This window comes from Sciurus carolinensis, chromosome 1 (genome assembly GCF_902686445.1).
Source record: "Sciurus carolinensis chromosome 1, mSciCar1.2, whole genome shotgun sequence".
Lineage (NCBI taxonomy): Eukaryota > Metazoa > Chordata > Mammalia > Rodentia > Sciuridae > Sciurus > Sciurus carolinensis.
The window spans coordinates 75205802-75231550 of record NC_062213.1 but is presented as its reverse complement, the minus strand read 5'-3'; the positions used below and the strand labels follow the sequence as shown (position 1 = coordinate 75231550).

At 36.5% G+C, this 25749-nt stretch overlaps 1 protein-coding gene across 1 annotated transcript in view; it reads right to left on the bottom strand.

Moving 5' to 3' along the window:
• The window catches only part of Tox (thymocyte selection associated high mobility group box), a 291212-nt gene that overhangs the window by 140473 nt on the left and 124990 nt on the right, over nt 1-25749 (bottom strand). Inside the window, 1 exon segment of the mRNA XM_047559398.1 lies at nt 429-494. Within this exon segment, the coding sequence (XP_047415354.1) occupies nt 429-494 (66 nt within the window).

The window sequence follows — 25749 nt, the reverse complement described above, 5'->3', positions numbered from 1 at the left end:
TGCCCTGGCCCTGTGATTTTGGTGATGAACACAACATTTTGTTGCAAATGGCCCCAATAGTTGAAAGCTATTTGTGACATGTGTATCTTATAATGATTAACTCATCTACAGTCAGAAGCACAAATAACTTGCACCTGTAAAGACTTTATTTCCTAAAGGTAAAACAACTGTTTAGGAAAGATCATGCTGGCAAAACAGCTGCTTGCCGTTCTGGAGAGGAAACAAGGTAGCATCTTTCAACAAATGCCAACTCTGGTATTTTATCAGCTCCATCTCATTAACTGGAAACAAGGCTTAAATGCTTTGTTTATAAATTATGATTATTCCTGATTGCGGCAGTTACTGATAGTGCTACTCATTTGCAATGCAACTCTTTGAATTTGTTTAATTACAATTTGAAACAAGGCAGAGAAGATTAATTAACCCACCTGGCTGGTTGGCACATAGTCCTGGCTCGGCTCTGTCATGCTCATATACATGTTCTCACCGTCAAACTGCGAATGAAATAATAGTAAACATTCAGCAATCTTGACTGTATTTTTTTTTCCACCATGAAACTGGAAAACAGTAGCCATAAAAAAAAAAAAAAAAAAAAAAAAAAAAAACAAAACATGGCTGGGAATATGAAAAATCTGTCATAGCAAGCAAGCCACATCTTTTCTTTGATGTTTCTGTTGTCATCCTTATTGACCCTGGATGTCAGTGATTTGGAGTAATTAGTGCTCTAGTAATTACAGCAAGCAAGCAAGAAATGAATGGTTTCCTTTCATCTGCAATCTGTTTTAAAACAAAATGGCTCATTTTGCACGCCATGTATACATATTGCAGTTCGGTTGTAATGAAGTATTAAATGAATGGCACGATTTCGGAAAGAAAAGAATAATGGAAAATACATGGAGGCACAGTTCTGTGCATTCTGAGTTTAGCTCTTGAAAAAAGTAAAGAGTTTTCATAATAGATAAAAACTGGCTTCACCATAACAACGTTCTGTTTTAAAAAAATTTAACTTTATAGTAATATTTGAAAAGAGCATGTACCTGTGGCTAAGAATAAATATAAGAATAAACACAAATAATAATAAAGACATACAGGCATGAAGATTCATTTTCCTTTCTAAAAATTTTGAAATTAGAATTAATGAAGGTATTACAAATGCACAGAAATTCACCCACAAGTTTGCAAGTTAGAAATAAGAGGGAAAGGGGAATTTACAGGGCAGCCCAATTGCAGGAAGACTTTCAAATAGTCCGAGTCACAACAATAACAACAACAAAATACTTTTCATGATTTCGTTTTTTGAAAGCAGTAATCACTCCATTCAGACTTAATCCTCTGCTATCTTTAGTCACTTGATAAAAAGAAGAAAAGCATTCTTCTTTAGTTAGAGGAAGAATTTTCCCAAGGTAATAATCAAATGGACAAATACAGCCAACTTCAAAGAGCTGGGTCTGAATATATGTTCAGTGACAGATTTGTCAGGCATGGGAACTTGAAAATGTGGGAAATTACTTTTTAAAATTGAGCAGTTGTGGACATATACACAAGTGCATGGTGATATGGACATATACACCACCAAAACAGAAAAAAATTGTTATATCAAACTAGAAAAAGAATGTATTACAGACATCACATTCCATCACCTATGAGCTGCTAGCCTTAAAAGAACCTTATACAAACACTCAGAGGTACTCAAGGCCTCAAAACTGTGGTCAGTCATAGTGGCTGACTTGAAGGTCTGTATAAACCTACACTGTAAAAGTAAAAAACTTCCAAAGACACAAAGCCCTAACTAGGTCAAACTCAAAGAATCAAAGAATTTCCTCATGTATCACCTAGTGAATATATTTCATGTAGTGCAAACAACTTATCTAAACATATATGAGATCACTTATTGAATGAAGTGGTTGTTAATGCAAATCAGAAATAACACATCTAGAAAAAAGAGAATAGGATAATTTGGTTGCTTGTTTAACTGACTGAGGAGTCTTGAGTCCCATTGACTTACCCAAGGGTGCTGTTCCATCGGTCAGGTGAATTTCAAACGCAGTCAGGCCCCAATCTATCTGGCTGTTACCCCTAATAACTCAAGACCTGACAAAAAGCACCATCATGCATTTCTTAATTAGTGCCCAACGTTGGAAGACACTAGTTTCTTTGCAAATGTTTTTTAATGTTAAGACGCCAAAGAACCATTTCAAATATGGACAGTTTCTTTCACTACAACAAACTAAACAGAACAGAAGTAGTGAAGTGAATCAAATATCCTCTGCCTAAGCATATTCTATAAATGTGTTACTTTCTATTTCATCCTCTCTAACTCATTTTCTAAATCTGCTGTCATTCTCAAGCCAACTAAGGCTTTAAATTTTGGTTTTAATCTATCCAAAGTGTACGCTAATTGAGTATAGTCAATGTTACTGCTTTGGATGAGGACTTTTTTTCCTCAAAAAGGACCAATATTGAAGCATTACTGAGCCAAGGCTGAAACAGAATTTTACAATAATAGGTATGTGGCTACACTCATAACTATTTCTTGAGTACATTCCATGTCCCTACCACATTTACATGCAATAATTGATATGCATTGATATAATCTTTGCAATACAAAGTTAAGTATTATTAATATCTGCACTTTCTAAACCAAAATACAAAGGCACAGAGAAATTAAGCTAGATGCTCAAAGTTACACAGCTTGTAAGAGGCACAGCTGAGATGCCAACCCAGGCAGACTTTCTAGCGCATGAGTTAACCACTAAAGTGTTTCAACAGATTCCGAATCAAAATGATGAGTTAGCTATCAATTCTGAAAATAATGTCAACAAATTATCACAGCAATGATGGCAACATGGGTTGAGCATTCCTAATCTGAAAATCCAAAACCTGAAAGGCTCCAAAATCAAAATTTTAGCACCAACAGTATGCCACAAGTGGAAAATTCCACATCTGATCTCATCAAAACAAGTGCACTAAAAATATTGTATAAAATTGCCTTCAGGTTACATGTATAAGGTGTACATGAAACAAAATTTATTTTGTGTTTAGACTTGGGTTGTGTTCCCAAGATATCTCCCCCTATACAAATAGGGTTAAGAGTATAGGTCAGTGGTAGAGCACTTGCCTAGAATGTGTGAGCCCCTAGCAGTGCTAAACAAACAAAACAAAACAAAAAACGCTACACCTATGTATACATACATATTCTTAAATCTGAAAAAGTAAGAAATCTGAAACACTTCTGGTTTCCAGCATTCAAATAAAGGATATTCAACCTATATTCCAATAACTTTGAGAAATTATTCAGAATTTCTCTGGTATTGTGAGGCTCTCAAAAAAAAAAAAATCTAGTTTTCATGGTGTTGTGGTATACTGACAATTTAGTTTAGTAATTATCCCAGAACATCACTGGATATTTAAAAGACTAAGGTGTTATGATGACTAATTTTATATGATGATGTGACTGGGTCATGTGGTATTTGATGAAATGTTATTCAGAATGTTTCTATGAGAGTGTTTTTGGATAAGATTAGAATATAAATGAGTAGACTGAGTAAAGCACATGATCCTTCTACTGCATCAACAAATATGTATTTCAGAAGGCATGGATTCCTCCTGCCTGACTGTGGGACTGGGACATCAGCTTCTGCCTGCCTTTGGAGTCAAGTGAATCATTGGCTTTTCTTGAGTCTCAAGCCTGCCAGTTTTTAGGCTGGAGCTACACAATCAGCTATCCCAGGTCTCTGGCTTGCCAACTATAAATCTAGGGACTTTTTGGTCTTTCTAATTGCATGATCCACATCCTTATAAGAAATTTCCCTTTTTCTCTTTTTCTCCCAAATATCTATACATATATCCTACTGATTTTGTTTCTCTGAAAAACCTTAATACAGGGGGCTTCTTTTACTACTATCATGATATTCAGAGCTCAAAAGTATGTTTCTAAAGGGTCAACAATGTAGAAACACACTTATTTCACTCAGTTGCTTGCTTTCTAAAGAGCAGGGCCATTTTGTTTTTGCTATGAGAGTCTCTGGTCTCATTTCCCATCATGCCTATTTCTTGTGTTTGTTCAGTCTACACATTATCATTCCCCTTTATCCAGAATGTCTTTCTTCCCTTTTTCTTATTCAAATGTTTCTTGAACTCTATAGCTCCCCTGAGGGAGGGCTGGGTCACCTCCAGCCTCTGGGTTTCTATGGGCAACCCTCTGCTTCTGGTTTTATTGGTAGGTTATTAACTGCACTGGACTAAGAGCTATCAGAGGATATCACATCTTAATTATTTTTAGTGCCTCTGTAGCTTAGGGTCAGCATGTGATAAGTCCTCAGGAAACATTGATTAACTAATTAACAAAAATTGAATCATATTTTCTTGATTAAATAAATAACCTTCCTAGAGAATGTGGCAGCAACTTTAGGAGAGGAAGAAGATTCAGTTTTACAAGAACAGTTTACTGATTTTTGTGTTCTGGGGACTAAACCCTGAACTTAGTACCTACTAGGTTAAGTGCTCTACCATGGAGTTACCCTCCTTCTTCCACCAGTTCTGCCTTTGTTTTTTTTTTTTTTTTTTTTTTTTTAAAGGTAATTTACTGAAAAAAAAATCTTACAGTGGATTGAAATTGGTTGATATAGGAACAGATAGCCTGAGAGGGAGAGAGAAAGGGGTGAGGAGGGAGAGAAAGTGAGGGAGAGAGGTACAGAAATGAGCAGAGCACCATTAATTAAATGATACACCCATATTCTCAGGATTTTTATTCCATAAGATTTTATTTAATATATTTAGATTAGCGAGGACTCAAGAGACTTGACTATACAATAAGCACATGCCCTCTTTCTGAAGAAATTTGAGTTACCAAACAAAAATATGTATGTGTCAGAACAGGCCGCCTCATTCCCCTTGTGGTTGAAAGTTTGTAGCTGGACAAACCCCCAGGCCCAGGTGTAAGCAAGAGCCCGGGATGGGCTCTGCTCTGTCAGGCTATCACAGCTCACCAACAGCACCCTCTCGGGAGCTGCTTTCAGGAGTTGTGACAGGCCTCCTGCTAATCCAACAGACTTAAAGGCATCCCATGTCATGAGCTTATGGACAATGGTCATTTGAAGTAGAATTAGAGCCAACAGAGAGTCATGTAATTTTGGTTTTTGAAAGATCCCTGAAGATAAACTAGGGAATCTCTTATGTCATAAAGTAAGAAACAGAACATTGGTCACACAGTCCATGTGGGAATAGAACCAATATCTAGATTCTTAGTAGGAAAGGTTTTCACTATGACATACTGTTGTATATTATTATACTAATTAAAAATGGGAATTTTTAATTAACTCTATGGTTACAGATGCTCCTTGACTCACAATGGATAAGGTCCTAATAAAATCATTAAAAGTTGAAAATATTGTTAGTCAAAAATGAACTGAATCCACCTAAACCACCAAACTTGGTTTGGTGGCTCAGTCACACCCAGTGCACATGGAGTGTTGGCTGCTTCCCCTGGTGATTCCATGGCTACCTGGAAATGGTGGCAGAATCACAAGAGAGGATCAGAACCAGTGTCGCTAGTCCACGAATATATCAAAACTCTAAATCTACCAATAAAGCTGGTGACTTTCACACCATCACAAAGTCAGTCGAAAAATCCTGAAGTCCAACCATCATACATGGTATTTTGATGCGAAGCGAAGGCACAGCACTGGCATGGTTATGCTCTAATGGCCCCTCCCCTCTATCTGGATCACTTATTGATAACCATCATTAATAATGACTGCAATAGGCTGGGGATATAGCTCAGTTGGTAGAGTGCCTGCCTCGCATGCACAAGGCCTTGGGTTCGATTCCCAGCACCACAAAAAACAAAATATATACATATATATATAAAATGACTGCAATAAACTTGCTTTACCAAGCACATCTATCTGCATTTCCTTACTCCTTCCGATTATCACAGTTGTCCTTTTTTTGAAGTTAACTGAATTTAGGCATCATAACTTTTCAAAACATATCTATGCTTATTTCTATGTGTTCTTGATGTAAAACCTGAAGCAAAGTTGAAAGAATAAATAGACTGACATTTAAATCTAAATCTAAATGGCATCAACCCAGGATTAGCCTTTCTGACCAAGTGATTTCATACTGTTTATTGTGTTTTTATTTCAAAGCACCAGGGGATGCAATCACATAAAAAGTCATTTATAATCTACTACAGTTTTTTTAAAAATTGTTTTTAGAGGATATTAACCAAACCCATAATCCCAAAGAGCTTTTCAAACTAGGTAGTTATTATTTCTTCTATTTAAAAACTGAAAGCAGACTTCTAGCACGGTCTGAACATCGTGAATGATGAGCAGAATTGGGCACTATTAGGCTACCAAAACCACTAAAACAGAGAAATCAAAGACAGAATGTGAAATATAAATCAATCATCAGCACTGGCACAGAAAATGGGATCTTTTTAGGGAAACCATTAAAAGAAAACCAAAAAAATGCTGCTCAGGGAAGGAAAAAAAAAAAAACAAAAAACCTCATGGAATTCATGAAACAGTACCACATTGTATTGCCTATAAAGGGAAAAACCTTATATTTCTGGATGTTTTCTGAAGGAATATTTGATTCTTTGATTTTTTTAAGAGAGCTAAAAATGGAAAAAAAAAACTCCCTGTTTATAACAGGGAGTTAATTTGACATTTCTTAGAAGATGTATTAAGATAAATCATAATAAGAGAGGGTAATATGCTCAAAATAAAATTTCCATTTTTGTATTGCTTGGCCCAATATAAGATTACAAGTCATTTTTTTTTTTCTTATTTTGTGATGGAAGAAATAACTTAAGTTTGGGCAACAAAGTTGAATACTTTCCTGTTTCATTTAGAGAAAAGCATTTGAAAAGTTAAGCATATAAAACGAACAGGGTAACATGAACATGAGCACAGTTACAGCACAATTCACACGCAGTCATGTGGATCCAGTAAAACATGAATAAGGTGAACTCCCCCACTTCTGACACCTGCTCACCATTCTCTTTTGGTCAGGAGGCTCTGGAGAGGGAATACTTGTCTATCTCCCAGTTTCAAGGCCAATCATCTTGATGCAAGCTAGTCTTATGGATGTCTAGTCTCCATGCTGAGCTCAGCTACAAGAAAATGTCCCGAGTTGAGCACAGTGGCCAGGGGAAGAGGCTCACATTGCAAGGAATGGTGATCAGGCAGAGCCCTACTATCAACACCCAAGGAAAAGGAAGTAGAGTTGCTCTTTTAGTGCTTGGTAAAAAGTGTGTTCCAACCGAAGGGCACATAGAACTGAACCACAGAAGAGGAACCTCTCTAGGGCAAGCTCCTGTCTTTTGAACTCGATTGGTGAGCACTTCACTGCAGATTTGAAAGAGAAGAAGAGGGGAAGTGGCAAGAGCATGAGCGGCTTCTTGAAAAGACTTGCCCAAGGGCCAGGGAGAGAAAATACTAGACCCACAACTTAGAACCTGGGCTTTACTTTAAAAACTGAATTTAGACTTTATTTTTGTCCTAGTGATATATTTATTTGTCAAAGGATTATATATCACATTCCCTTTGTTAATTCAGAAAGCTGAACTTTTCAATAGTAATGCTTTGCATTTTTCCTATGCCTGTCCTTTGAGCCCTCCAATGTGGCTCAAGGGCATGGATCTCAAGGAGAGAAACAGTTATTTCTCTCTGCTGCTAATACATGTTTTTGTTGTTTTTAAACAAATGCACTAAACTTATTAATTGGAATGGACAAGGTATTTTTTAAGTAGTCACCTAGTAGGTTGTACATGTTATAAGATAATAATGCTATCATGGTTCAAAGCAATGATAACACCATTCTTTGAGGTATTTGTTAATCCCATTTAAATATATTAAGCCATTTAATTTTTGTCACAATACTGAAATACAGTCACTATTATATCTCATCTTATCAATGACAAAAGTGAGATTCAAATTTACAAATTTTTCAAGTACCTGCTCCCCAGATTGGCTCAGCCTTGTGTGACCCTCAGGCCTTGTCTACTGACTTTTGCTTCTAGCAGTGACTGACACCATTTCATGATCATGAAGCCACTAGGGTACCACTCCTACAGTCACTGCAGGTATAAACCTAGATGTCCCCGAGCATGGTACCAACTGACATCAAGAAGCTCTGCCCCAGGGTGGGAACTGAGGAAGTTCTGCCTTTATCAGTGTGTACATGGCCTGATAATGGATCCTTAAGAATGCAAATGAATTACAAATGGAGAGGACTGGCCCATGGCATCTCCTGTGGTCTATCTGGAGATGTCCCTTATGCCCAGCAACCAGTAAAGATTTGTTGCAAAACTACAACTGCTTGGAAACATGCACTATATACTTTATTCTTCTGGCTTACTTGCCTTTTTTCCTTCCCCTCACTCTGGTTTCCTTCAGTTTATACTCCCAGGGTTAACATTTGAGCTTTCAGTGCAGGATCTGCTTTCTAGGGAACTTGGATCAAAACAGTACCCAATGGCGCCAGTTGGTGACTGCACTTTTAACCGCAATGTTATAGTAATGTAATTCCTCTTTGTTCTTTTCATTAAATTATTATTTTACGATTCATTAATTCTGTTTAAATTCCTATGCAAAGATAAAAACTAACTTATAAAAAAGTATGAAACGGTAATAGGTAGAAGAAACAAAAATTTCCTATATCATGAAAACATTACTCCATTGGAAAAAAGCAATGGAAGTTTCTAGAAAACTGCCTTAATCCCAAACTTTTAACACCAAACAACCCATTTTCATTATGTATTACTTAAAAATGAAAAGAAAGTGTGGATGAAAGCTAATTCTAAATCTTTCTGGTGAGTGTAATGGAAATGACTTTAACCAAGTACAAATGTTCAAGATAATACTGGTTTTGACTAAAAAAGATATTCACAAAGTCTCTGATATCAGAAAATCAGGAGCAAAGGTTTCTGATTCCATGAAGGGGCCTTGTTTTTTGAAGTGAATTTCCAAGTTAATTTTTGAAATTCTACAAAGCTTAAAGCTGTAAAACTATACTTGCAGAGTTGAAACTGAGCACAGTTCCAAATGTTTGGTTTAGAACATTCCTCTGACTTGTCTTGTTTTAGACAAAATTTTCTGAATCCATCTACGAAGGGAACAATTTGAGAGTACATCAAACTTGCTGGCAATCCTTGCCTAAGCTCATTTATTTCCACATCATATCAGCTCTCACCTCATTTACCACAGTACCTAAATCCTACATAGATGTGGAATGAAAAGTATGAAAGTAATTACTTTGGGGGTGGTTGGCTCTTTTATTGCTGGTATTCCTTTTAAGCACAGTGAACATTTTTCAGTATCTGACATGTAGAGAAAAAGGTGAGAATATTTTTCAACACATGTGTAGTCTAGAAGAATATGCTCAGTCCTGGGAATCTCAAACAAGAATAATGTAAGCCTAGAAGAAGTTCCAGGCATTGAAACAGTTGAGAATTGAATGACAGATGTATATTTAAAATAAGAATAACAGAAGTTATAGGTGACAATTGAGTAGGTGGACAAGAAACCTAACTTTTAAAAAAGACTGAGGACAAAAAAATTATTGAATAATTTTGAGATTAAGGTGTTAAATACCAAAAAAAAAAATACATGTAAGAAGGTGTAGGATTATTAAGATGGATATTCTCATTTCTCTATTATTATTACTCAGACAAATAACATTGTGACTAAATATAACAATCATGTTAAGAAATAGACTTTTGGTGATTAAAATCTCCTCATGGTAAGACAGGTGCCAAAATGCATTTTGGTATATGCAGGGTGAACCTGACCAATTAGAAATACAAGAGGCTCAGTTTCGATTAATTCCATTTTCTTGTAGAGATCATCTCTGACATTTATTTTTTCAGATTCCAGAGTTTCTGTTTTCTAAATGAAAAACAAATGACATTTTGCAGAATCGCACAAAACAAATCCTTATGGTCACTGAGTTTGAGTATGGATCTGTCCATTGTGAAAGGAAGCAAAGATCCATTGGCACCAAAGACACATTTGTCACATACATTTTAGAGTTTCAGATTCAAAGTTTTTTTTCTTTTTAATTACTGTTTCTTTTCTTTCTTTCTTTCTTTCTTTTTTTTTTTTTTCCTGGTATTGGGGATTGAGCCCAGGGGCGCTTAATGACTGAGCCACATCTGCAGTCCTTTTTATGTTTTATTTAGAGACAGGTCTTGCTAAGTTGCTAAAGTTGGCTTTGAACTTCAGATCCTCCTGCCTCAGCCTCACGAGCCATTGGGATTAGAGGTGTGTGCCACTGAGCCGGCTAACATTATTGTTTCTTATTTGTAGAAGTTCTAACTACTCTCCCAGATCATTCATTCTCCCACTCCCATTTGACTTTTGACTCCTTCTTCCCCTGACTTCCCTTCCCCTTCCCCTCATTCTTCTTTCTTTTTTCTCCTTAGCACTTTCCCAACTACTTCGCCCACCCCTTTGACAGTATCCTTTTTAGAGAATGATATATTTCCAGAAACATGTTGGATCTGGAACTGGAAGTCTTTTTGCTAGAAGCAGTATGCCTGCTTCCACTCAAAGCCTTATTTATTTTGCATAGCAAGGGATGATTGATCTCCTTTGTCTTATTTCCTGGAATGGCACCCTATGATGTTTTTTGCTGAAAAACCAGGAGAAGAAAATAATACGACCTGGTGCTAACAGCTATGAGGCACATAATATGGTCTAGCCAATACATTAAAATTAAATGATAATTGAGACACTCCTACACAGAAATATGGTAAAATTCATCATTCATTCATTCAACAAATGCCCACTTTGCATCCATGTACCATATGCCAGGCACGCACATGCTTGACTTGTTTAATCCTCATGACAACCCTGTGAGGCAGGTGATAGTCACATCCTTTTACCAACAAGGAACTGAGCTCTAGAATATTAAATGTTAGACATTCTTAACATCACTCCTGTCTGCTTCTACTCTTCTGCTTTCTCACATCATGTTATAATTCATCCTTGCCTAGAGATGTGCACATGGCCAGAGAATTCTTGCCTCTAGACTTTCCCATCCTCTCCCTCTGCCTAGAATACCTCTCTACCTATAGTTTCCTATTCTTTCTCTCCTTATTTTCTAAGATGGTCATAGAATTTATCATCCAACTTGGAACACTTCAGAGTGTGAAAGGAGGTACTAGTGCTACTTATAATGGTACAACAGTATAAACATGGACCCTCCCAGTCACTAGGAATCTTCCCACTAGAAGATAAGTTTTTCCTGCCCTGGTGGATGGTGTCCCTTCTCTGCACTTGCATAAATTCCCTGTGGAATCTCATCCTTATCTCTGCCTGCATCTCTGTAATGTCTTCTGTTCATTTCCTCTTCTACATTGATTATGGGCATGGTGAAGGCAGGGACTATCCTATTTATTTTCCTACCCTAGCATTGGTTACCCAATGACATCAAATGAATGATTAAATAAAATTCAGTGCAATACTGTGAGAACTAAACTATTTCACTATCTCACTTTTACATTATTCCACCATTGTATTTTTTTTTCCTGTGCATTTTTTCCAAGTCAATACCTGTTTATGAAAATAACTGATCCTCCAGGGGTATGGGACAAAAGCACCCATAAATCAGACCAGGCAACAGTTTTCTGTTTCTTCCTGTTTTACAGGGACCATATTTTCTTCAGTCACTCTAATTTGAATATTTTGAAAGGAATTTCATTTTATGATAGCTAAAAGCTTCATGGAACAGAGCAGGCAAGTTTTTTCCAGAGGGCAGGCTGTGCACAAAATGCTCAGAATCAAGTTGGTTTGTTCTTTGGCATGGAAGTCAAATTGCTGGTGAACACTGCTCTAAGTCTATACCAGCATGTTAATGAAAAGTCACTGGACTGGGTGACAGATCACAGTTCATTCTTTCCCTTTCCTACGTGGTTTGCAGTAATTCCAGGCTCTCGATTCCGGCTCTTGTAGGTAGGCAAAATAGGACAGAAGTAGGGAGAGATGCCATCATGGAGAGGTTTGAGATGTAAGGTCACAGGTAAGAGTGCCATCCTGATATTTCCTAGCACACTAGTCTTGGAAACAAGAATTAAAAATATACTTTCTTTATGTAATTGTTTCAGATTCAAATGAGATACACAAAATAATTTGTCAATCATAAATTTCTATACCTATATGTGCTGTGCTGCATTCTGAAAACTATGGTACTTTCCCCTCATGGCAAGTTTATTTGACCGTTTCCATTAATAATTGGAAAGATCAATAGGCGGAAAGCAGTGGAAAGAATCAAACAAAATGTACCCTAAATTTGCCTAAGAAAAAGTCTTTAATATGGAAAATGACATGCAGATATGATTTTTGATCTTTATATATGTAAACGTGGTCACACCTTAAATATGAATTGATAGGAAAAAAGTGATGGAAGACCAAAAGAACAAAATAATAAAATCACAAAATAAGTGATAACTTTGTAGATCGTGACATGTGTATGTCTGTTCATGTAAGGATAGCATAAATATATATACATATATATATATATATATCTTCTTTAGATACATGCATATTTTTCTACTCTGTGTGTACAAAATGTTTTTCTCTTGCAAGTTTTTACATGACTAATATTTAAGTTTTTTTAGATTACCTAGGTGATCAGCTGTTATGGAACCATATTAAAAACTGTAGGAATAATCTGAAATGCAAAGTGCTGTTGAACTCCTCTTAATTCATATTAAAAATATTATACCCTGCAGCAAACTACATACCACATTCACTAAAATTGCATAAGGCTAATTTATTGTCATAAAAATTAAGATATCAGAGAGTTTGCCCCCAAAAGTACAAGGTTATACTTCAATACAGTAGTATGATATAGGATGAAACAGGACTTTTCTAGCATTTTATTTTGTCATAGCTTATTAGTTTTATACATTAAATTATCCACAAGATAACAACCATTCATTGTATTTCATTGAACTGGATAACCATTTTTGTTCTAGTTTATCAGTTGCATAACCTTGCTAGAAACCTAAGCTGTTTCAGCCCTCAGTGCTCCTTGTATTGCTCACATCAAAGAAATTACATCTTCTCTATTCCTCTGTCTCCTATTATTCATCTTCTGTAAGAAACAGTACATTATTAATATCTTTTGCACATTTCATATTTGCTATGAAAGATTCTGGCATAATATATTTTTATAACCATTAAGCAAATTAATATTAATGTTAGATTAAGTGGCTTCCAGAATTTTTTGCTTGAAATGCCTTCTGAATAGTTCTGAAGAGAATGTACATATTTTAAATATATCAAATGAGTCTTGTCTCCGAGAAATCCTTCAATGATACTTGAGACATTAAACTTGAACAAATAACTTAAGCACATATTGAAGTACGAATAGGAGGGAAACTAAACATTGGAACAGATTAAATTATCTAAAATAAATTTTTATTTTAAAAAGCAGAAAAATGTTGCCTGCTCTTCAGAACTAATACAACGTTACTCTGAAAGTCGTATTGGAGGGCCTGTTCCCCATCTACATAATTAAGCAACAAAGTTCTTTGGATACATGACAGGAAACATCCTACATCTAATATTTAAAATCCATATTTTACAATATCCATTGCATTCCATTTTCAGATAATGAACCTGCATTTGTATCAGTCCATTTGTATTAGTGGTTTTAAAAGCTAACGTAGTCCTCAAAACACGTGCTTCCCAACCTTTCCGTATCCTGTAAACTGTATATTTATAAATGGTGCATTTTCACACTGTCAGATTGTTGAAAAGGAAAGGGCTTGTGAACATGCATTTTTAGAAAAACCTGTGAGGTTGCATGCATCTGCTATTTTCTCCATAAGTTCTCTTTATTGTTCTCCATTAGCAGTCACTGAGCACTGTTTTCAGTCAAACATTCTTTGAGGTGTGAAGCTCACTTAATGAAAGGTTTCTGTGATGCCAGCTGCATTAACTATATGGTTTAAGCAGTCCCATTATTTAAATGGTTATTAGCATTTCCTTGGTTATTTTTTGATTCAAAGTTTTTATTTTTCCAATTGCATGGTCACAGTTTCATATTTTTTATTTAATAATACTGCGAAGGACTTTTAATATTGTAACTCACATCTTGGTTCTCAACTGGGGGTATTCAACTAGGGGTGATGTGGTTCTCAACTGGGGTGATCTGGTCCACCCTTGGAAGGGTTTGACAGTATATGGACACATTTTGATTGACCTGATTGATGGGAGCTCTTAGCATTTAGTGAGTTGAGGCCAGGGATGCTCCTGTACATCCTACCATCTAAAGGACAGCCCCAAAGAAAGATTCAGCCTCCCATCAACAGTACTGTGCTGAAAAGTCCTGGTCAATTAATTACATGGGTTGAATTTGTAGTTTGGGTTATTTTCATGACAAAATGTGAAACAGGAGGTGAGATCAACTATGAAATAGTTCACATACGTAATAAAGGTAGCTCAATTTCTAAATCTCAACACGTGATTTAAAAAATCACTTAGATGTGCCCTGGACACTCTATACAATGGAATATAATTATCCAACTCTTATCAGACCTATCGCACTATTTCAGATGTTTTGGGTGTGCTATTCAAAAGAAGAATTAAAGAGGCCTGATGATTCTAGACTTACCACTACATTAATTCAAAATAAACACAAAATTGCACAAACTTTGGAGTTAGTTATTCTTCATAGATATAGAATAATATAATAAATTCTTCAAACTGCACATGAGAAACTGCCACTTGTCAGGATTAAAACCTAACAACTCTAAGAAAAATTAGTGATTTGTTAATTAGGATTCTATTTATCCTTTCCTGCTTAAAACTAATTATTTGTTTGCAAGATGCTGCATCTTCATTAAAACCATTAGTATTCAGAGTCGATGGCAGTATTAATTTTATAAATGGAATTGAAATTTCACTAGTGTGTTTCAAGTACGTCTTAGAACAAGTGAATATTTCCATGTGATATAAGCTGTTTAAAAGAGACAATTCTTGCCAACAGATATATGAAAATATGCTCAACATCACCAATCATTGGAGAAATGCAAATCAAAACCACAGTGAGATATCACTCACTCTAGTTAGAATGGTTATTATCAAAAAGACAAAAGAAAACATCCTGCCATTGAGGATGCGGAAAAGAGGGAACCCTTGCACAGTGTCAGGGATAATACAAACTGGCACAGCCATTATGGTAAGCAGTATGAAGGGTCCTCAAAAAATTAAACATAGACCTACCATAGGATCCGCAATCCCATTGCTGGGTATATATCCAAAGGAAACGAAATCAGTATGTTGAAGAGACATCTGTACTCATATGTTTATAGCAGCACTGTTCAGCACAGCAAAGAAATAGAATTAATCTAGGTGTTCATTAACTGATGAACGGATGAAGAAAATGTAGTACATAAAAAAATGAGATAAAAAAGGATGAAATCCGGTCCTTTATAACCACATGAATGGAACTGAAGATCATTATATTAAATGATAAAAGTCAACCACTTAAAAAAGACAAGTACGACATGATCTTGTTCATATGTAAAATGTTGATTTCATACAAGGTGAGAATAAAATGGTAGTTATCAGAGGCTGAGGAGAGTTGCTGGGGGTGGGGAATGGATAGGAAAAGATCCATTAATAGGAACTAAATTACAACTAACAGGAGAAAGAAGTCCTGATGTGCTATTGCACAGTAGAGTGACTATATATTATCTAATATACTGTATATTTTTAATAAACTGGAAGAAAGAATTTTGAATGTTCTTGCTGCAAATAAATAGCAAGTATTTTGAGAAATAGATATATGTTTACTCTGATTCGAACATAATAGTTGCATTTATAGAAACATCTCATGACACCCCATAACTATGTACAATTTTTATGTATCAGTTTCAAATTTTAAAAGGGCAGTTCTTTACAGTAACAAAAGTCAGCAACATGCAAATCACAGTATCCAGTATTTTTCAAGTAGTTTTTTTAAGTAGTTATTAGATTGGCATTACATATTCATATGTAGATATAAACATAAAATTATACATATAATATATAAATACACAGTATTGGGCAGCAGACCCAATTTTAAAGTAATATAAAATCATCTCTTTACATTTTCTAAAGAGAAGAAATCTACAGCTGGACATGATGGCACACTACTGGATTTCTAGCAACTCAGGAAGCTGAGGCAGGAGGATTCTAAGTTTGAGGGCAGTCTCAGCAATTTAGTAAGGCTCTAAGCAACTTAGACCTTGTCTCAAGAGAAAAATAAAAAGGGTGGGTATATGGCTCTGGGTTCAATCTTCCATACCAAAGCAGCTGAGGGTGTGTGGAGGGAGCAAGAGAAAGGAATTTATAAGCAAGTAATCTTCTAAAAGAGCAAGTAATCTATAAGAATCAGTTAAGTCCTGCATTTGCAAGGTGTTTACACTTCTTAGCAGTATACTAGCCTGTCCCGTTGTGATTTAATTGGTTAATGACATTTCGAGTGAGGTTTTTCTCCTCAAGTGGTAGCTCATGGGGAGGTGTTTCAGGAATACAAGGAGAGGCAAAAGGAGCTTAGGGAGCTGGGGGATTCTACATGGCCCCAGGCAACCCACCAAGTAGATGATCCCCACATGGATAAGGGGAAGTGAGAGGGGGCACCTAAGGCCACTTCAGTCTGAGTAGAATCAGAACAAAATGCCAGAAAGTTGGAAGTACTCAGAGAAAAACTATTTACATAAAGCTGTAATCAGGAAGGGCGTGGTCTGAGTTCTCTTCTAAGCTTTGAAATGACAGACTGGGGCCCATGCTGCTGGGGCCCACCTTTCAAACCAGTCAAGTCGTTTTCATGAAACAGACAAGTGTGCTTTGATAATCTTAGAGGACATAAACTACCTAATGTTAACACCTAATATTTGCAAGTATTTAAATACATTCCTAGATGGAAATTATACATTAATAGATTTCATTTTTAAAACACAACAGTGTTTAGCTTTTTCAAGTTAATAAACTCTATTTTTAAGTGCAATTTTAGGTTTACAGCAAAATTGAGCGGAACACACAGAAAATTCCCGTACATACCTATCTCCACACCCACCACTTCCATCATTATAAACATTCCCCACCAGAGCGGTAGATTAGTTAAAGTAATGAGCCTTCGTGGAGCCATTGTTTTCAAAGTCCATAGTTTTTCTTGGGATTCACTCTTGGTGTTGTATATTCCATGGGTTTTGACAAAAGTATAATGACATATACAACATTATCGTATCATACAGAGGAAAAAACTTATGCTGGAGATCTTGAGTATTCTCTCTTTCTCTCTCTTTTTGTCTTATAAAGGTTCTTTTCAGACAGTATTGTCTATATTCACCTTCAAAATGTGCTGTTACTAAAAATAAAGCTGCTGGCCTCCATTTCTACTTGTAACCTCTCCCACACCGAACATTAATTGGATTTTTCTTAAATTAATATTAGGGAAGGGTTATGGAAAATGATATGCCTATTTAATGCTCTGCTTATTTGACATGGTATCTTTCCAGAAATATCTGTAAGTAGACACAGGATTTTACATGGATTAAAATGTCAGTAGTTGATTTCACGAAGAGGTAATACTACAATTATACTCCTTGTGCTGTTCCACACTCAAACTCAATTTCTGGGAACATTTCCAACTCCCCCCAACAGTCTTTCTAGGTTAGTGACCAGGAATGTGTGTAAGTGACTAAATTTATGTCATCTGGACAAATATTCCATTTGTGTTTCAGGCTATGTTCATTCAGAACAAAGTAGAAAATTGGCAATTATCCTATTAATTTGATGAATGTGGATAGCCACACTAGGTATTTCAAACCGCCAAACAGAATTTTTTTGTCTCAGTGATCTAATTTGTTAACTAGATAACTAGAAAGATTCCAACACCAAAAAATTATTCATGATTTTCCCAATATGGCCAGTAAGAGCTATTTAAGGGAACTATATGCAAATACATAAATATTCTTGCTTTAAAACTATAATTCTCACTTTGTATTGATGATGTAAAGTGAAACAGTAAAGAAGCATAAATATCCCTGGTGATTTTTATCCTGTTTCTCAAATGGCCAGTACATATCTAAAAACACCACCATATAGCACGGTGGCCAATTCTGGCAGCCTTGGAGCCAGCATGCTTCAGTAAAAATCCTGGCTCCACCTGTTCCTATGTATGGAGCCAAAGACTCAGTTTTTCTCTCTGTAAAATGGGAAACAGTATTGTTAATCCCATGGGTCACTGTGATGATTAAATAAGCCAGTACATATAAACTGTTCTAAATAGAGCTCAGACCATGGGATGCACTCAAAAAATCTACTGTCCTTAAAAATTCATCATTAAGACTAAACCCAGGAAGGAACTTTATGGCATGATGGAATTGTTCTAAAACTAGATTTAGGGGATGGTTACAGAACTGTAAATTTAATTTAAAAATCATTTGTCTATTAAACACAGGGGATTTTCATGGTAATTAAATGGTACCTCAATAAAGCTATTATTTAAAAAAGCTCATGCAGTCTTAGAACTCACTCAATAGCCTTAACTCCTAAAGAGCCTAAGAGAAAGACTTTAGAAACATAGGGAAGGAAGAGAGACCACCCAATGGAGCTGGAGTGCCCCTTTCTCATCTCCCATCATGTGATCTCTTTCTCAGTACAGGAGCCATAGAGCATCTCACCTATAGAGCATCTTACCTTTGTGCCTCTCCTTAGTCTGTCCTCCCATAGCCCAGAAGTCTCTACTAATGATATGTCCAACACTCAGAAGTGAGTTTTAAAAAATTCTAAGGATCTTTGTTTAGAATGTGTCTGGATGTTTTGTTTCCTTCCACCCTGTTCCTCAAAGCAAGTACGACAGCACCGTCATGTGATCCAGCAATCCCACTAATACATTCAAAGGAACTGATATCAGTATGTTGAAAAGATGTCTGCACTCATGTATCTATTTTTTTTTCTCATATATCTATTGAAGCACTATTTACACTAGCCCCAACCCCCCCCAAAAATGAGATCAACCTGTGTCCATCTGTGATGAATGCATAAAAGGAATATATGGAATACTATTCAGTCATAAAGAAGATGAAATCTTGTCATTTATGAAAACACAGTTGGAACTGGAGAACATTATATCAATTTAAAACAGAACAAGAACTTCATTCCACTTATATGTGGAATCTAAATCGTCTAGAAGTTGAATGCAGAATAATCATTATTAGAGTTTGTGAAGTTGTTTCTACCTTTCCATAGTAGATCATCCTTCCCACTTCTTTACAGATCAAGAGGCAGAGATGAGTGTGGGTTTTTCCAGAACATCTTTCCACTACCACTCTTAACTTCTCTTCTACACCATCTGGTTATCCTGTGCTGTTTTCTATACTAACTGTTGTAATCTCTTGTTTTCTAGAACACCTCTTTTGTTCCTTCCCCTCTAATCACTGCCCTTCCTGACTTCATATCCCTGTTGCTGATCTTGCAAAAGCAGCTTCACAGTTTTGCTGCTGTTGCAGTTTTAATTAATGACCACACCTCAGCTTCCGATAGGCACTGGTAGTAGCTTGGGCTAGTTATCTATAGGACCAACTGCTATGGATATCAAGTTGTAAAATCCCTTATTCTAATTTGAATTTCTTACCCTCCCATTTCTTCCATTCTTTAATATCTTCAGAGTCTTCTAGCTGCTCTTTAGTTTTCGTTGCATTGACTTTAAGAAGATAATTCAGAGTTGATCATTGCAAAGAAACTTGTTCTAAAATCCTGCCTCTTTTAAAACCTTTATTTTCTTTATGCCCCTACCTGTCTTAGGCTTTCTCAATCCTGGGGAAATCCTTGCCTCTTGTTTTCTCAGTCCCTGCTTCAATGTCACATAAAGTTACCAGCAATAATCATGAAGTTGGGTTGATTAATTCCACTATGCAGTCATGTTTTCCAATCTTATCTTGGCCTTAACTTTATTGTTCAACTTTTTCTTTGAGCTGTCATCACATTTTCCACCTCACCTATGGTGACCTCTTTCTGTCGCTGAATACCCAATTCTCATTGACCTTCTCTGAGGAGGATCATGTCTTTGAATATATGAAAAAAGTCTACCGGAACTGGCTCCCTCCATTTTCCTGCCACTCACCCTCCTCAGTTATTTCTCATCTCGTTTCTCCCTCGATCTACAAAAACACAAAAAGCTTAGATTCTTCTTCTTTTTGTTCCCCTTACAAACAAAACCCAAACAACCATTTGCTCTTCCCTATCCTTACCTACCCTCTCAGGACATGAGTTTATCTCTCCTCTTTCCATTACTACCAAACTTCTTAAAGTGATACGCTTGCTGCATGTACTCACTTGTCCCTTCACCTCCTTGTTTTGACATCTTCACCTCCTACATTTCCTTTTTCTTTCTCTTTCCCTGATTCATACCTGATAACCAACCCTTCCCTCTTGGATCTCAGTCTTTGACCTTTATGGCAATCTACTCAACAGTCTTTTCTATATCCTCACTCCTTTATTTTATTTTATTTTTTTAGCCCTGGGTATTCTGCAACACAGTGGCTTATCACATTTTTTTTTCTTTCTTTTCTTTTCTTTTTTTTTTAATAATGAGCTCCCTTCTATAGGAATGACTCTCACAATTTTTTTCAGGAATGGCATCTCTGCCTGTCTCCATTTTTTTTCAATTTTATTCCTTGCTGAGTATCTTCATCAAAGAAACCTATCAGAATCTGACCTTGACCATGTTCAAAGGTCAACTCTTTTTCTCTTTTAAAACTGTTCCTCTGTTTTTATTTATGGTACAACTCATAGTCCTTAGCTCATAATTTTAAATATCTATGGATCTTCCCCTCTCCTTAGCTCACCGAGCCCATAGATTGTAGCTCTCAAGTACCCATTCCCATTTCTTCATTGCCTATCTATGCCCTTCTCACCTCTTGTCCAGACTGTTGCTATCATTATGTCATTATATAACTGCTTTTCTGTCTTCTTTTCTCTCTCTCTCATGTTGAAGATTGAACCTAGGGCTCTGTACATGCTAAGCACAAATTCTACTCCTGAGCTATCACTGGTCATCCCAGCTTCTATTAATGCAAATGACCCAATAGAACCCTGAGATATTTTTCATTAGATTTCAGCTTTCATTATGGTCCTCTCCTGCTCAAAAATATGTCCTGGCTTCTCACTGCCAGATGAATAAAATAAATTCTTATTCTGATACCCAAAGCTTTCTACCATCTGCTCCCTGTTCAGAGAACCTGGAGCCATTGCCAAACCAAGCTGCTACACATGCCCTCTGAGATTCCCATTGCCCTCCTCTCTGCATTTATTTCTGTGGTTCCTCTGACTAGAATGTCTTACTTTATCTTCACATATCCAGATTCAACCATCCTTCTTTTGTGTCCTTCCCTGATCCTCAAACCAAAGTGATATTTGTTTTTCCTCTAAATTAGAAAATGTTCTATCACTATTTGGTATCACTGTCTACCTGAAGCATATGTGCATATGTCTCACTCTAACTATAAGCTTGTAAATTCACTGAGAGCAGAGACTGTGAGACTCAAGTCTAGTTCAATGCCTGCACATGCACCACTGTGTGGAGTGTTGGTTCCCACACCTGAGAAGCAGCAGAGCTCCCTGGAGGCTTGTCCAAACCCAAACTGCTGGACCCAGACTACTTATGTGTTTGAGTTGGTAGGTCATGAATGGGGCCTGAGAATTTGCATATCCAACAAGTTCCCAGATAATGCTATTGCTGATGGTCCAGGAACCACACTTTGAGAACCAGCGGCACAGAGTTAAAGCTTCTAGGTGAAATTCATTTTCCACTTCTTAAATGCCATGGAACTTTGAATGGGTAGACAAACTTTCTGAATCTCAAGTTCTTCCCATGAAAAAGTGCCAAACCTACATACATACATACATACATACATCTAGATGGTTGTTAAAATCAATCACTGAAAATCTGGAACTCCATATAAATAAATGTCAAGTGAATAAAAATAATTAAACCATCCACCTTGGAATGTCAAATCCATTTTGGTGACATTTCTCTCAATGCCTCTTTTTCCCTGCTCTAGGATATGTTTTTGAGTCTCCAGGAAAATAATCACCTCCTTCCTTCATTCTTATAAAGGTTCATCTTTTAAAAATGTTGGATAAGCCCAGTGCTATATTTAAGATCAGATGCAGAGAACATATTTCAGAAATTCCCCACTTGGTTTGTAAAATGCACATGAAAACAACTTGGCCCATCAATTGAAAAGCAAATGAATGACTTGGTTCATTCCATATGTGTCCTTGAAATTCATGGCCAGTACTAGGATGAGATGAATTTGCCTCAGGGGAAAAACTTAAGAAAGCACTAAAGAATTGAATACAGTCAAGATAAATGATACGTTAAAATACTATTTTAAAAATCAAAATTAATGCAAAAAATCCATCATGATGGAGAAGTTTCATAACATTGGATTAGTTGGCAATGATTTCTTGGGTATGACACTAAAAGCACAGGAAACACAAGGGAAAAAAAAAGATAAATTGGACTCTGTCAGTATTAAAAACTCCCATACATTAAAGAACACAATCAACAGAATGGAAGAAAATATTTATAAATCAAATTCCTGATAAGGGGTTAAAATCCAGGATATATAATTAGCACCAAATAACAACCAACCTGATTTAAAAATGGGCAAAGGACACTTCTCCAACAAAGATATATAAATGAACAAAAGTACAAAAAATGATGTTCAACATTTATCAGTCAGTAAGAAAATGCAAATCAAAACCACAGTGAGATAAAGCTCCACATCCATCGGAATAACTATCACTGAACAAATAAATAAATAAATAAATAAATAAATAAATAACACGAGTTGATGAGGGTGTGGAGAAATTGGAACCATTGGATACTATTGGTGGGAATTTAAAATGGTGCAGTTATTATGAAAAGCAGTGTGACAGATCCACAAAAAACTAGACACAGAACTAGTATATGATCCAGCAGTTCTCTTTCTGAGTGTATATCCTAAAGAATTGAAAATCAGGGTCTAGAATATATACATATACACTCTTCCAGTCACAGTAGTATTACATATAACAGTTAACAGGTAGTAGAAACCCAGGTTCCCACTAATGGATGAATGGATACACAAAATGTGGTGTATGCTTAACAAGGCTGAATATTCTGTAGACTCACAAGGGAAGGAAATTCTGACACATTCTACAACATGGATGAACCTCGAGGACGTCATGTTAAATGAAACAATTCAGTTATTAAAAGACAAACACTGACAGAGGTTCCTATTCAAATTTACAGGGAGAGAAAAGTTGTAAGAGTCACCAGAAGTCAGGGGGAGGAGGAAATGGGGAGTTATTGTCTAATGTGCAGAGTTTCAATTGCACAAGGTGAGGCCAGTGCTGGACAGTGGTTGTACAACTCAGTGAATATATTTAGGAGTACACTTAAAATGGATAAGACAGTAAATTTTTATGTGTATTTTCCCACAATTTTTAAATAGTTGAACAAAGCCCATGCACAAAATATTAAAATGTCAAATAAAGACAAGATCAGTATACATTTCTGACATGTTGTCTGGTTCCATGGTAAGAGATCAGCTGACCACATGGATATCTTATTTTCTTACACATTGGTGAAGGGTGTCCTAATGTTCTGTGCGCTACTCTTTGGAGTTCACTAGGCATCATGTGTTTGTAGTTTGTAAGAAATTCTTCTACTTTTAAACCTTCCATTTCTTCATCTTGTGAAAGCATAATGGCCTTTGTAACAATGCATCAAAAGTAATGAATTTTATAAGGGACAATAAATATTTTTGCCATCAATCAACAATTAATATGCTCTGATTATTGTTCAAATATGAATCCTAATAATATTAAATGCATGTGCTAGTCTCAGTGCACTCTGATAAGCTCATTTTAAAAACCCTGATTACTTTTTTTTTTTTTTGGTACCAGGGATTAAACCCAGGGGCACATACCATCAAGCCACATCCCCAGTTCTTTTTAAAATAATTTTAAATTTTGAGACAGGGTCTCACTAAGTTGCTGAGGCTAGTCTTGAACTCATGATCCTCTTGTCTCAGTCTCCCAAGTCACTGGATGACAGGCATGTACCACTGTGCCTGGCTCTCACTACTTTTCAACAAAGTATTGAAGATCCATCACTTAAATTTACTGTTAGAGAAACAGGGATAGATCAGGCACCTAAGGAAGGTATTCAGGGTTCTGCTAATCAGAGGAGGCACTGTAAAAGAGAAAGAAAACCTTCATGGTCTTTACAGCTGAGTACCAGAGTCTCAACTAGGGGTGTCTACTGAAAACTAACATTGAATTTAGAAATAGAATATTGAGTTCCACCCTCAAACTCAACATTTCTGGTATGCAATTTCATTGGTTGCCATTGAAACCATGGACAAGTAAGTGAGATTATAATTTGGTACTTAGTTCATGCAGTTCAAAATAACTTTAAGCACTGTGGATTGAATAAGCCTCCAGAATCAAAAGAGATTTGAGGAATATGCTTTTTATGCTTTCTTTTATTTCAGCTCAAAGAGCAATCTGAATTATGCATCCTATTTTATTTCTTACTGTTAAACACAGGCATTGAAATGTATATCCAGGGCCTTTTAGGAATACAAAGTAAAAGCAATGTCATGTATTGTGCTCCAGCAGGTAATTCAGCATTTTAGGATTAGTCAAGAGATTTATCAAGCAGCCTCCAAGGGAAGCAGAGTTCATGTCCGGGCTCATCAATAATACATAAATAAACTGAACAATTAGGTACAAAGTAGCTATCTTGTCAGATGACTTATTAGCCGATAAATGATACACTTACTTGCTGCCTTGAGTACACAGAGAAAAGACGAATTAGGACAGAAAAAGGGTTGAATAAGAATCAGAGAAGCTGCCACAAGCACTAACTAGCCTTCCTGCAGCCTCTGGGCATCTCTCCTGTCTTATCCTGCTGTGGAGAAATAAGGCTGAAATGTGAGGTGAAAGAAGCTGGAGTTAGAAGCCTCTACTCTGAAAGTTATTCTCCTTTTGAAGCAGACTAGAGATTAACATCAGATTGTTTGGAGAATTTGTGGACAGATCATGGGAACTAGGTTTTTAAATTGGTGCCTAAGACAGAAACGGGTGGGGAGGGGGCAGTCAGATGACCCTAGAAGATGCCTGAGGTTGACCAGAAGTTTGTGAGGCACAATGAGGTGACTTAGCCTTCTTCTCCAGTGCTCCAGATGATCTGAGGACCAAAGGAAGTGGGGTTTCTGCATTTCAGGCCATGCAGTAGCAGTATGCAAATGGATGCACAGGAAGCTTCTTCTTGGCATTGTGAAGAGAAAGGCCCAAAGGACAGGAGGCAGCCAAGCACAGTGTCCACAGCTGCTACTCCTGCAGAGGAACGATGAGGTAGGAAAGGTCCCTTTTCACTTTATTCTGGTTTTGGTCAATGTCAAGTTGTGTTCATTAGTTCAGTCTATCATTTGTTTCCTGTGTAATAGGGATAGTACAAATACCAATTTCAAGGGTGCGTTCTAAGCCCACGAGATATAAAAAAGTGGAATATAAAATTAATTGATTCCCTAATTCTGACTCAAGCTGGAAGAGTTCTTGAGAATCTGAGGTGGGTGTTGGGTAGAGCTCAGTGGTAGAACACTTGCATAGCATGTGCAAGGCCCTGGGCTTGACTCTTCCACTAAAAAGGAAGGGAAAAGGAGGGGAGGGAAAAGAAAATCAGAGA